This window comes from Bufo gargarizans, chromosome 9 (genome assembly GCF_014858855.1).
Source record: "Bufo gargarizans isolate SCDJY-AF-19 chromosome 9, ASM1485885v1, whole genome shotgun sequence".
Lineage (NCBI taxonomy): Eukaryota > Metazoa > Chordata > Amphibia > Anura > Bufonidae > Bufo > Bufo gargarizans.
Window position 1 is genome coordinate 187174611 of NC_058088.1, and position 14068 is coordinate 187188678.

The window sequence follows — 14068 nt, forward strand, 5'->3', positions numbered from 1 at the left end:
TAACGGATAGTGAACGGACCGGGTCAAAACCAAGAGGACAACACAGTACAGAGGGATAAGCAAAGAAAGGTCAGGAGAAGCCGAGGTCATAAATACCAGGAGAGTCGAGAAGTACCAAAGGAGTCCGCAAAGAATATTTAGGTGGAAGCCGAGGTCAATATACCAGGAAGGATGCTCAGTACAGGAGGAGCAGGCAAAGGATCGTCAGGGAACAGGATCAGGTAAGTACACAGGTATCCAACAGCTGCCAGGAACCTAAATTAACACGCAACCTGTGGCCAGCTGGCTGCCTGTATTTATAGTGGGGATTGAGGGTCATGTGACGTGGCCAGCATCACATGACCGACAGACCGACCAGTCGAGCACCGAGTGATTAGCTCAGCACTCAAGGCAGACCTAAGAGCAGGGAGCCTCCCAGCTAGCAAAGCCGCCCTGGGAACGAGGTCAAACACAGATTCTCGCTCCCGAAGCTAAGCAGCAGGTCTGCGGCTGATGGGAGACCGAGTGCGCCTTCGGCACCCCGTTACAAGACATAGTCACATAGTTTGTAAGACTGAAAAAATCCATCCATCCAGTTCAGCCTATTATCCTGAAAAGTGGATCCAGAGGAAGGCAAACGCCTTTGGTAGGTAGAAGCTGGTTTTCCTCATTTATGGTGAAAAAACTCCTTCCCTACTCCAAATCTGGCAATCTGTAGGTTAGGAAAGTACGGTAAGATGGTTAGTGCTAGTTGAGTTAGGGTTAGTAGAGCTCAGGTTACAGTTACGAGGGTCAGTGGGTTAGGGTAAGTAGGACTAAGGTGAATAGGGTGAGGTGGTTAGGTCTAGTAGGGTCAAGGTTAGTAGAGATCAGGTTAGAGTTAGCAGGGTAAGGGTTTATAGTAAGTAAGTTTGGGGGCTAGGTTAGTAGAATCTAGCGATTAGGGTAAGTAAGGGTTAGAGTGAGGTTAGATAAGTAAGATAAGAAGGTTAGGATGAGTTGAATTAGAAGGTTAGGGCTGAGAAAAATTCTGAACGAAAATATGATGCTATAAATAACAGGGAGGCTGTTTTCTATTTATTTTTTACATCTTAGTTCATGAGGTTTTATGTGCAAATTAGCATAAAGCATGAAGATATGCCAAATTTATCACAGTGGCTCATTGTGGAGGGAGCATCATGGTTTGGGGCTCGTAGAGGGGGGGGAATCATGGTGTGGGGTTGGTGGAGGGGGTATCATGGTTTGGAGCTGGTGGAGATGGCATTATGGCTTGGGGCTGATGGCGAGGGCATCATGGTTTGGGGCTGGTGGAGGGAGCATTATGGTTTGAGGTTGTTGGAGGGGGCATCATGGTTTGAAGCTGGTTAAGGGGGCATCATGGTTTTAGGCTGGGGAAGGTGTCATAATGGTTTGGGGCTGGTGTAGGAAGCATCATAGTTTGGGGCTGGTGGATGTGGGGCATCATGGATTGGGGCTGGTAGAGGGAGCATTATGGTTTGAGGCTGTTGGAGGGGGCAACATGGTTTGAAGCTGGTGAAGGGGCATCAGGGTTTGAAGCTGGTGAAGGGGACATCATAGTTTGGGGTTGGTTGAAGGGGCATCATGGTTTGTGGCTGGTGGAGGGGAAATCATGGTTTGTGGCTGATGTATGAAGCATCACGGTTTGTGGCTGATGGAGGGGGCATCATGGCTTGGGGCTGGTGGAAGGAGCATTATGGTTTCAGGCTGTTGAAGGGGGCATCATGGTTTGTGGCTGGTGTAGGAAGCATCATGGTTTGTGGCTGATGGAGAGGCATCATGGTTTGGGGCTGGTGAAGGGAGCATTTTGGTTTGAGGCTGTTGAAGGGTGTATTATGATTTGGGGCTGGTGGAGGGGGGCATCATGGTTTGAGGCTAGTATAGGAAGTATCATGGTTTGTGGCTAGAGTAGGAAGCATCAGAGTTTAGGGCTGGTGGGGGGAGCATTATGGTTTGGGGCTGCTTTGCTTTCTGGATATCTTGTAATCATTGAGGGAACAATGAAACTCTAAGGAGAATCATACCATTTTACAGGAGCATGTAAGGACAGCAGTCCATGACCAAAAATTGTAGAGATGTTACGTGAAGACAAAGACCCTGTGCTCACAAGTAAATCAACTGAACAATGGTGTAAAAAAAAAATTGTGTTTTTGAATGGCTCAGTTATAATCCTGACATTAGCCCTATGAAGATGCCCTGAAGAGGACTGCGCAGGCAAGGCATCACAGAAATAGTGAGTAACTAAAACACATTTGCACAGAGGAATGGTATAAAATTCCTCCTCAACATTGTGCAAGCCATATTTGAGCTACAGAAAATGTTTGGTACAGGTGATCTACTCCTATTACATGTAAGTGTTCAATTATTTTTTCCCAGCATTGTGGATGTTTCAGACCACATTTTATTACTAATCAATGGAGAAATCCAGGTCATTTCATGGGGTTCACTTACTTTTTCTTGCAACTGTATATAATGTTTATCAATATATGAGTTTTTTTGCCAAGATATTACATTTACACTGTCTATACTTAGGGGACATGTTTAACTGAGACAAATGATCAGATACCCAAGAGATTGACCTAGACTATCCCCAACAGGAATCTCATCTTTAGAAATACAGTATATTATGGCAGTGCATTAGCAGTATGCAACGATACCAAAGGTAGGTGACTGTATGTCGTATGGTTCACAGCTATATTTTATTATCATTACCTACTTTCCCTGACAAAAGAGAGTTCTGCCTTTGGTGTTTCAGTGGCACTTCTGAGGGAGGTACTTTGGTATTTTTGTGTTGGTTATCATTTGACTCAATTGGCATTTAGCCCAGATCCTGAATTCACTTAACAGTACTGTCCATGTGCAAGATATTTTACCAGATCTGATGTTTCTCTGATGTCATTTGTGTGGCAGGATGAAGGTTGATGTCCGTTATTTTAAGAATGATGATGAACCAGACCACTGTGACCAACTTTATCATCCTTGGCTTCTCAGCCTTCACAGATATCCGTCTTCCTATTTTCTTCTTCTTCCTCTTTGTATACTTGGCCACCCTGACTGGTAATGGAGTGGTTGTCTGTGTTGTACGTTCAGATCCTGCTCTGCACTCTCCCATGTACTTCTTCTTGTGTAACTTGTCAATCTTGGAGATAGTCTACTCCTCCGTCACCGTGCCAAAAATTCTTGCAAATCTCCTATCGAAGGACAAGAAAATCTCATTTCATGGTTGTGCCATTCAGCTGTTTTTCTTCTTAGCCCTGGGAACCACTGAATGTCTTCTTCTGGCCGTCATGGCCTTTGACCGCTTCACCGCCATATGTAGACCTCTTTATTATAGTTTGGTCATAAGTGCCCAGAACTGTTGCCGTCTTTCTGCATTTTCCTGGTTGTCTGGAGCTCTACTTTCCATGGGGCAGACCTTGTTTATCTTCAGCCTGCCCTTTTGTGGGCCAAATGTTATTGACCACTTTTTTTGTGACATACCTCCAGTCCTGAAGCTAGCATGCTCAAGAACATACTTGAATGAGATCGCAATCTTCAGTGTATGTGTGGTCATACTTCTGATGCCCTTCCTTCTCATTCTAGGATCCTACACTCAAATCATCTCAACCCTACTGAAAATGACCTCTGTAGACAACCGTGGCAAAGCGTATTCCACTTGTATATCTCACCTGACTTCAGTCACTCTTTTCTATGGCACAGCTTCTTTTATGTACTTTCGGCCTCGATCCTCGTATTCTCTGGAGACTGACCGTTTCTTGGCTCTCTTCTACAGTGTGGTGACTCCTATGTTAAACCCTCTTATCTACACGTTAAGGAACCAAGAAGTAAAGCTTTCATTTCTTAGGATTCTGAGACGTCTTTACATTTTATGTAACAAGTAAAACTTTATTAGCATCATTAAACATAGTTGACATCCCCAGCATTTGTGGCAGAACTCCTCCAACTTACAATATTCAAGCACGGAGACAAACAATAATGTTTGTCTTGACTCATATCTTGAACCCTCAAGATTTATTTGCCAGTCATTTGATTCTTCTTGAGTAGACTTAAAACGAGGTTGGAGAAGCAGTCTGTTGCATTGCAGATATGCCACAGCCCAGGAGGAGCCAGAGTGGAGGATAAGGGTGATAGTGGCTCTGGCCTCAGCAATTTATCACAGTGGCTATCCTCTCGCTGTTGCCCTCTAGAGCCAGGACTGTGACAGGAGGGTTCACACTTTCTTCACTCGGGGCACTGCCTGATGGCAGTTGGAGTGCCTGTGATGTTAGGTGGTTTGGTGGATGCAAGGCAGGGCGTGAAGAGTGCAATGGCTAGCATATGGTGGAGAAGTCAAAAAAACAGGCTAGAGGTAGAATAAATGTCTCTCTTTACTCAAGTGCAAAATGGGAGTTGTAGTATATACAAACCGGATTCCAAAAAAGTTGGGACACTATACAAATCGTGAATATAAACTGAATGCAATGATGTGGAGGTGCCAACTTCTAATATTTTATTCAGAATAGAAAATAAATCACGGAACAAATGTTTAAACTGAGAAAATGTACAATTTTAAGGGAAAAATATGTTGAATCAGAATTTCATGGTGTCAACAAATCCCAAAAAAGTTGGGTCAAGGCCATTTTCACCACTGTGTGGCATCTCCCCTTCTTCTTACAACACTCAACAGACGTCTGGGGACCGAGGAGACCAGTTTGTCAAGTTTAGAAATAGGAATGCTCTCCCATTCTTGTCTAATACAGGCCTCTAACTGTTCCATCGTCTTGGGCCTTCTTTGCTGCACCTTCCTCTTTATGATGCGCCAAATGTTCTCTATAGGGGAAAGATCTGGACTGCAGACCGGCCATTTCAGTACCCGGATCCTTCTCCTACGCAGCCATGATGTTGTGATTGATGCAGAATGTGGTCTGGCATTATCTTGTTAAATAATGCAGGGTCTTCCCTGAAAGAGATGACGTCTGGATGGGAGCAGATGTTGTTCTAGAACCTGAATATATTTTTCTGCATTGATGGTGCCTTTCCAGACATGCAAGCTGCCCATGCCACACGCACTCATGCAACCCCATACCATCAGAGATGCAGGCTTCTGAACTGAGCGTTGATAACAACTTGGGTTGTCCTTGTTCTCTTTGGTCCGGATGACATGGCGTCCCAGATTTCCAAAAAGAACTTCGAATCGTGACTCGTCTGACCACAGAACAGTCTTCCATTTTGCCACACTCCATTGTAAATGATCCCTGGCCCAGTGAAAACGCCTGAGCTTGTGGATCTTGCTTAGAAATGGCTTCTTCTTTGCACTGTAGAGTTTCAGCTGGCAGCGGCGGATGGCACGGTGGATTGTGGTCACTGACAATGGTTTCTGGAAGTATTCCTGAGCCCATTCTGTGATTTCCTTTACAGTAGCATTCCTGTTTGTGGTGCCGTGTTGTTTAAGGGCCCGGAGATCACGGGCATCCAGTATGGTTTTACGGCCTTGACCCTTACGCACAGAGATTGTTGCAGATTCTCTGAATCTTCGGATGATGTTCTGCACAGTTGATGATGATAGATGCAAAGTCTTTGCAATGTTTCGCTGGGTAACACCTTTCTGATATTGCTCCACTATCTTTCTGCGCAACATTGTGGGAATTGGTGATCCTCTACCCATCTTGGCTTCTGAGAGACACTGCCACTCTGAGAAGCTCTTTTTATACCCAATCATGTTGCCAATTGACCTAATTAGTGTTAATTGGTCTTCCAGCTCTTCGTTATGCTCAAATTTACTTTTTCCAGCCTCTTATTGCTACTTGTCCCAACTTTTTTTGCATTTGTTGACACCGTGAAAATTTAAATCAACGTATTTTTCCTTTAAAATGATACATTTACTCGGATTAAACGTTTGATCTGTCATCTACGTTCTATTACAAATAAAATATTGACATTTGCCATCTCCACATCATTGCATTCAGTTTTTATTCACAATTTGTTTAGTGTCCCAACTTTTTTGGAATCCGGTTTGTACAATTATAGCAGACACAGTTTCAACTGTACAAAGTGCAATTCTCTCCCTGATATGGATTTATGTAAGGATGGGAGTTATGGCCCTCTTTTCTCTCTATTTCCTCTCTATTTTGCTAAAAATCTCTTTCGACAAAAGCTATGTCCAACCAAGTCATGTCCAGGTGCGAAGGGTGTCTTAACGGTGTCCTTCACAGCAGCAAAGTCTGAGTAGCTGAAGTAGCAGGTTACTCTGCTGACTCCATTGCTTGACCATGCAGGTTCTAGCTTTCCAACTCTCTCCTTTGTCTTTCTCTCTCTCTAACCTCCTATGAGAGCTGAGCCAGGATTATTAATATAATACTATATACAAAACATTAGATAAAAAAACATTTGCAGATATCCCCTGCTCTGGGAAATGCACACCCCACTAATGAATGCAAACTGTCCTCAGGTTGGTGCTTGGTCCCATCTGTGGTGGCATGATGCATATACTCAGAGACACATGTACTAGCTGGCTCCCTTCCCTCCCTGTGCTAGGGCTTTAAGGAGAAACAGGGTTATATGAATATGCAAACATTAATACTTTAACAATGACTTGGCTCAAGCTAACTACCACAGTGGCAAAAAATTACTTTGCTATGTAGGTTAGGATGACTAACTAACTAGCTACAGGGGTTCAAGTGCATCTAAGCCCATTTCCTGGTAGGAAACAAACTTGAGAAAACACCCTGGAGTTGTGGCTCTGGTAAACGTTAGAGTCCATAGGAACACAAGTTCAGTGCACATTGCAGCTCAGATAGCTTTAGAGCCAAAACAATAGCTACTTTATTGAATGTTGCAGAACAGATGATCTCAAGCAGCTCAGGTCACAGTTGAGTTTCTTCCTCGGATGCAATGCTTAAATTATGCAAACCACTCAGGCTGGCTTGTTTAACCTGAAAATGGAAGAAGGTGGAAATGCAATGTGTGCAACTTGGATTTTTCTGAATAAGGGTGGATTCCTTTTACATGTAATGAACTAGGGTGGACTGGATATGGCCAACGTCACACAATCAGAACAAAACGTAGAATAAAGGCCACTCATCTCACCCTCTAGCATCCTTTCAGACGTCTCCAACAGATCAGTGAAAATTCCTCTTCTTCCTGCCCCAGATCAAGGAGAGGGCCCTCTGGTGGCAATCCTGAGTCAGTGGCCCGGGTGCTAAAATAGCTGGAGCATGGGTTATCCTAAGTGGTCACAGTTGAAAATGAAGGATCTCCAGCTGCGGGACATGAGCACCTCCTGGGCCCATAAGTGACAACTGACGCCAGGGAAAGGAGGATATCCGGATCCAGTGGTGATGGAAAACAGGCCTCAGGGTAAATCCAAGCCAGATATTCCTCTTGGTACAGCAGTTGTTCTGCCAGAGGCAGCTTCTATGGTAACACAGGGGACTCCGGTGGCCCATTGCTGAAGTTGACCACTGGGCTGATGGTGACCACATTGATAACAAGTGCAGCAGCGGCCAATGATGGTTCTGGCCATCACGGGATCAAAAGCTCCGGCTTTTGCTTTAGCAGAAGCTCATAGTAGAGAGCCCCATAGGCAAACTCTGGTGGTCCTTGTGGGGCAGAGGGCCCCTCCTGCTCTTCAGGTTAGACCTCTACTGTCCTATCTGTTACCAGAGGATAGAGCAAGAGTCATCCTGGCCACAACCTGACCCTATGGCCCATCTTGCAGGGTATACTCAACTTGCTTGCCTTCGTATCGGCTGTGGTGAGCTAATGGTAAATAGCTCCTCTCAACTGAGTGCTGAATGACCTTTGTCTCCTCAGATATACCTTTATCCAGGATGAACCCACAGCCATGCTCCACAGAGAATCAGCAAACAGTGCCCAACCGTCAGTCTAGCTCCTCTAGGATGGATTTAAACTGTAGTGGGTCTTCCGAGAAAGCCAGCATAGAGACTGGAATTTGTAGGCTGCAGCCTAAGAAGTTAGCCACATGGGTCCATTGCTCTTCTTCGAAAGGCAACAGAGCAGAACCATTGCACTGGTCGGTACATGTTGCAAGATCGATGGGGATGACAAGGCTGACTCTCCTAGTCCAATGACAGATACACTTTTTTTCCCCTTACAATGTGAAACCTTCTAGATCATCTAGGTTACCTGTCCCCCAGGCCAGAAGATGGTGTTGTCATTGATGGAGAGCTTTGGATCAACTGTCACGAAATGTGTACAGGTAACAAGGCAAAGCAACATGTATAAACGACTCGCTGGATCCAAAAACTAAGGAACCAAGGGAGACCCCTGCAGAAGACCTGACACTTTCCCTGGCTGCTCAGCCTATGCAAAGATCCGAATGGTGGAGGTTTGCATATCCACGAACCTTGACTATAAAGCCCTGAGCACCCTACAATAGTGAGGGGACACGACCACCGGCTCCCTACACAAGACACGGAGGGAGTCAGGGTCACCTGGGATCCAGCAAACAGATATTAACAGATAAAGGTACACTTAGCTTAGAAGCAAACAGGAGGACAGATCAGCGTGCACACACACTCCAGGAAGTAATATAAGCCGCCCAGAAAAGCATTCTGGGGAGGCATTTAAAGGGAAGCAATTAACACATGACAGCTGAGAGAGGCTGACGAGAGGAGGAGCTGAATACCACAACACAGAAATTCAAGGAGGAGGTTCTGAAAGGCCTCTGTCAGAGCTTCTCAGCTGTCTGGTTGTGACAGTACCCCTCCCTCTACGAGTGGACTCCGGACACTCAGAACCCACCTTCTCAGGATGGGACCTATGGAAAGCCCTGATGAGACGAGAGGCCTTAATGTCCGTCACTGGGACCCACATCCTCTCCTCAGGACCATACCCCTCCCACTGAACAAGGTACTGAAGAGAACCGCGGACAAGACGAGAATCCACAATCCTAGATACCTGAAATTCAAGATTCCCATCAACCATAATCGGAGGAGGAGGCAAAGGCGAGGGTACAATGGGTTGAACATAAGGTTTCAATAAGGACTTATGAAAAACATTATGGATCTTCCAAGTCTGAGGAAGATCAAGACGGTATGCAACAGGATTGATGACAGACAGGATTTTGTAAGGCCCAATAAACCTAGGACCCAACTTCCAGGAGGGAACCTTCAATTTGATATTCTTGGTAGACAACCACACCAGATCACCAACATTCAGGTCCGGACCACGTCTCTTATCAGCCACACGCTTATATCTCTCACTCATGCTCTTTAGATTATCTTGAATCTTTTGCCAAATAGATGACAAAGACGAGGAGAATCTGTCCTCATCAGGTAAACCAGAAGACCCCTCTCCCGAGAAAGTCCCAAACTGTGGATGAAACCCATATGCACCAAAAAATGGTGACTTATCAGAGGACTCCTGACGACGGTTATTTAAAGCAAACTCAGCAAGGGACAAAAAAGAACACCAATCCTCTTGATTCTCCGCCACAAAACAACGCAGATATGTCTCCAGATTCTGATTGACGCGCTCTGTCTGGCCATTCGACTGCGGGTGGAAAGCAGAAGAGAATGACAACCGAACCCCCAAGCGAGAACAGAAAGCCTTCCAGAATCTGGAAACAAACTGCGTGCCCCTATCAGAGACTATGTCTGAAGGAATACCGTGCAATTTGACAATGTGATCAACAAATGCCTGCGCCAGCGTCTTAGCATTGGGCAAACCAGGAAAAGGGATAAAATGCACCATTTTGCTAAAACGGTCCACCACCACCAGAATCACAGTCTTCCCCGAGGAACGAGGCAGGTCCGTGATAAAGTCCATGGACAGATGTGTCCAAGGACGGGAAGGAATGGGTAAGGGAAGGAGAGGACCTGATGGCCGTGAATGAGGGACTTTGGCACGAGCGCAAGTCTCGCAGGCTGCCACAAAACCCTCAACCGACTTACGAAGCGCAGGCCACCAGAATCTCCGAGCGATGAGATCCAGTGTGGCTCTTACCCCCGGGTGCCCAGCAAGGACCGTATCGTGGTGTTCTTTAAAAATCTTGTGTCTTAAAGCGAGAGGCACAAACAACCTCCCAGGAGGACAAAGATCAGGAGCCTCTGACTGGGCTGCCTGCACCTCTGCCTCCAATTCAGGAAAAAGAGCAGAGACCACCACACCTTCAGCCAAAATGGGACCCGGGTCTTCAAAATTCCCGCCTCCCGGAAAACAACGTGACAGGGCATCTGCCTTCACATTCTTAACTCCAGGGCGGAACGTGACAACAAAATTAAACCTAGAAAAGAACAACGACCATCTGGCCTGTCTCGGGTTCAGACGCTTGGCTGACTCCAAGTAGGCCAGATTTTTATGGTCAGTAAATACGGTAATAGGGTGTCTGGCTCCCTCTAGCCAATGGCGCCATTCCTCAAAAGCCAACTTGATGGCCAACAATTCCCTATCTCCCACATCGTAATTTCTCTCTGCGGAGGAGAGTTTTCTTGAGAAAAAGGCACACGGTCGTGAATTGGCAGGAGAGGAACCCTGAGACAAGACCGCCCCCACACCCACCACAGAAGCATCAACCTCAACTATGAAGGGTAACGAAACATCAGGTTGCACCAAGATGGGAGCGGAAGCAAAACTCTCCTTGATATCAGAAAAAGCCTTACGCGCCTCTACTGACCAAGAAGAAAAATCTACCCCCTTTCTGGTCATATCAGTGAGTGGTTTAACAATAGAAGAATAATTCAAAATGAACTTCCTGTAATAATTGGCAAAGCCCAAAAAACGCATCAGCGCCTTTTGATTCTCAGGAAGCTCCCACTCAAGCACAGCGCGGACCTTCTCGGGGTCCATGCGAAAACCAGAAGCGGAGAGAAGAAACCCCAGAAATTGAATTTCTGGAACCGCAAACACACATTTTTCCAGTTTCGCATATAATTTATTCTCCCGCAGGATGAGCAAGACCTGACGTAAATGTTCCTTATGAGTTTTGAAATCGGGAGAAAAAATCAAAATGTCATCCAAATACACCAATACAAATTTTCCCATCAAATGATAAAAAATGCTGTTCACGAAATGCTGAAAAACGGCTGGGGCATTCATCAAACCAAAAGGCATAACCAAATTCTCAAAATGGCCCTCAGGGGTATTGAAGGCCGTCTTCCATTCGTCCCCTTCTCTGACCCTGACCAGGTTGTATGCCCCTCTTAGATCTAATTTGGAAAAGACTTTAGCCCCAACAACCTGGTTAAATAGGTCCGGGATCAGAGGAAGCGGATAAGGGTCACGAATTGTGATATTGTTCAGCTCCCTGAAATCCAGACAAGGTCTTAAAGAACCATCTTTTTTCTTAACAAAGAAAAAACCAGCGGCAACAGGTGACTTTGAGGGTCGTATGTGTCCCTTTCTCAGACTCTCAGAGATATAAGCACGCATAGCGATCCTCTCAGGTTGGGAAAGATTGTATAAACGAGATTTAGGCAGCTTGGCGTCTGGGATGAGATTAATAGGGCAATCGTACTCCCTGTGCGGGGGCAAATCCTGAACTCCACTCTCAGAGAAGACATCCGAAAATTCAGAGAGAAAAGATGGTACAGTCTTAGTAGCAACCTCAGAAACAGATGTCGTGAGGCAATTCTCTCTGCAAAAGTCACTCCAACCATTTATTTGCCTTGCTTGCCAATCAATGGTGGGGTTATGTTTAGTGAGCCAGGGCAGCCCCAACACCAGAGGGGTAGGTAAACCGCTAAGGACGAAACATGACACATCCTCAACATGAGCATCACTCACAATTAAACGGATATTGTGAACTATGCCCTTTAATGACTTCTGAGAAAGTGGAGCGGAATCGATAGCAAAAACCGGAATATCCTTTCTCAAAGCGCACACCTGGAAACCATGAGTTAACGCAAAGTGATTATCAATGAGATTGACAGCTGCTCCACTATCTACAAAAATCTCACAAAAAATGTTCTTGCTCTCTAGCGCCACCCTAGCCGGCAGGACAAAACGGGAACTACAAGCAAACGGAAAATCTTCAATCTCCGCCTCAATCCTGCCAATAGTAACAGACGGAACATTTTTCAAAGATTTTTTCCTCTTTGTTTCTTTATTATACCCAGAGAACTGCCTGAATCTCCTAGAGGGACAAATATTTGCCAAATGATTAATACCTCCACAACAAAAACAAACCCTCCCATGCGTGTTGAATCTTCTATTGTCAGAAGCAATCAACCCCAGCTGCATGGGCTCCTGCTCAGAAGGGGCTGACGGCGACTGAGACCCCTGCGCACAGAACGGGACCGCTGCGCTGTCCTGGGACTGAGTATGACAGGAAGGAGAGATCTCTCCTCTCTCTCTAAGACGCCTGTCAATACGAACGGCCTGAGACATAGCAGAGTCCAAAGAAATAGGCCTTTCATGAAAGGCAAATGCATCTTTCAATCCCTCTGAAAGACCATGGCAAAATTGACTTCGGAGTGCAGCATCATTCCAACCAGTATCAGCTGCCCAACTCCGAAATTCTGAGCAGTATATTTCTGCGGATTGTTTACCCTGGCATAGGAGACGTAGTCTAGACTCAGCCAGAGCAATACGATCCGGATCATCATATATCTGACCCAGGGCTAAAAAGAATTCATCCACTGAACGGAGGGGCTGTGCCCCCTCCGGCAGCGAAAAGGCCCAGGACTGAGCGTTACCCCTGAGCAGCGATATAATGATCCCCACCCTCCGTTCCTCATCACCAGAGGAGTGGGGAAGAAGGCGAAAATGGAGTTTGCAAGCCTCTCTAAAACGCACAAAATTCTCACTACCCCCGGAGAACGTATCCGGGAGCGAGATCTTAGGCTCAGAACAAGCTCCATGAACGCAAGCTGAACCGGTCACTTGAAGCTGAGAAAAAGTCTTACGGAGGTCAGCTACCTCCAATGAAAGACCCTGGAAGCGTTCAGCCAAAAGTGAAACCGGATCCATGCTTAAGACGGTTTTGGCGGCTTATAATGTCACGGAATGTGTACAGGTAACAAGGCAAAGCAACATGTATAAACGACTCGCTGGATCCAAAAACTAAGGAACCAAGGGAGACCCCTGCAGAAGACCTGACACTTTCCCTGGCTGCTCAGCCTATGCAAAGATCCGAATGGTGGAGGTTTGCATATCCACGAACCTTGACTATAAAGCCCTGAGCACCCTACAATAGTGAGGGGACACGACCACCGGCTCCCTACACAAGACACGGAGGGAGTCAGGGTCACCTGGGATCCAGCAAACAGATATTAACAGATAAAGGTACACTTAGCTTAGAAGCAAACAGGAGGACAGATCAGCGTGCACACACACTCCAGGAAGTAATATAAGCCGCCCAGAAAAGCATTCTGGGGAGGCATTTAAAGGGAAGCAATTAACACATGACAGCTGAGAGAGGCTGACGAGAGGAGGAGCTGAATACCACAACACAGAAATTCAAGGAGGAGGTTCTGAAAGGCCTCTGTCAGAGCTTCTCAGCTGTCTGGTTGTGACATCAACATAATGATTAAAGTTTGTAACTTTCAAAAATTCTAAGTTGTTGTCCCCCATATGACAATTCAACACCTCAAAGTCTCTTATTGTTCTACGCTGAGGTCTCTGTAAATGTCTCCGTTCGTGTTATGTGACACGTAAGCAATAAAGTAACTGGTAAGGAATACATTTATATATTTTGGAGTTGATGAATAGAAGTCTGGCATCTACAAAGTCAAGTAAGATTCTGCTAAATTAACTGATTATACTATGATAAAATTGTCACGGTCATATTGTTTGACCATGACGCGGTTGCCGTTCAGACTGGTTGCCGGGGGCAACGAGTAGTTTTCGGTTTGCACGTGCACTTCCCCTTAGGTGATTCTTCCTGGTGAGTGTGGGGTTAATTTCCTGACTAGGTGTGGATCAGGGTGTGGTCTCTTGGAGCTTTTTAGCCTAGGCTTGTTGCATGGAGGTTATTAGTGCTCTAGCCTTGCTTTGGGCTGGAAGCTATGCTCCTTTCTGTGGCTATTCCATCTGCCCAGTCATTGAGGGCCACCTTGTTGGACATCAAGGTCTTTTAGCAATGTCATCCCTATATCTTCTCCATGTCTCCACCCATCCTTATGTGTCTATG

General features: G+C 45.8%; 1 protein-coding gene across 1 annotated transcript; it reads left to right on the forward strand.

The window, feature by feature from the left end:
- Positions 1 to 2936: 2936 nt before the first annotated feature.
- Positions 2937 to 12818, forward strand: LOC122946700 (olfactory receptor 10C1-like; the record flags this gene model as incomplete). The annotated part of the gene is made up of 2 exons (XM_044306477.1): positions 2937 to 3837; positions 12787 to 12818. Coding segments are annotated over exons 1-2 (933 nt in total), but the record flags the coding sequence as incomplete, so codon positions are not given.
- Between the last annotated feature and the right edge of the window lie 1250 nt (positions 12819 to 14068).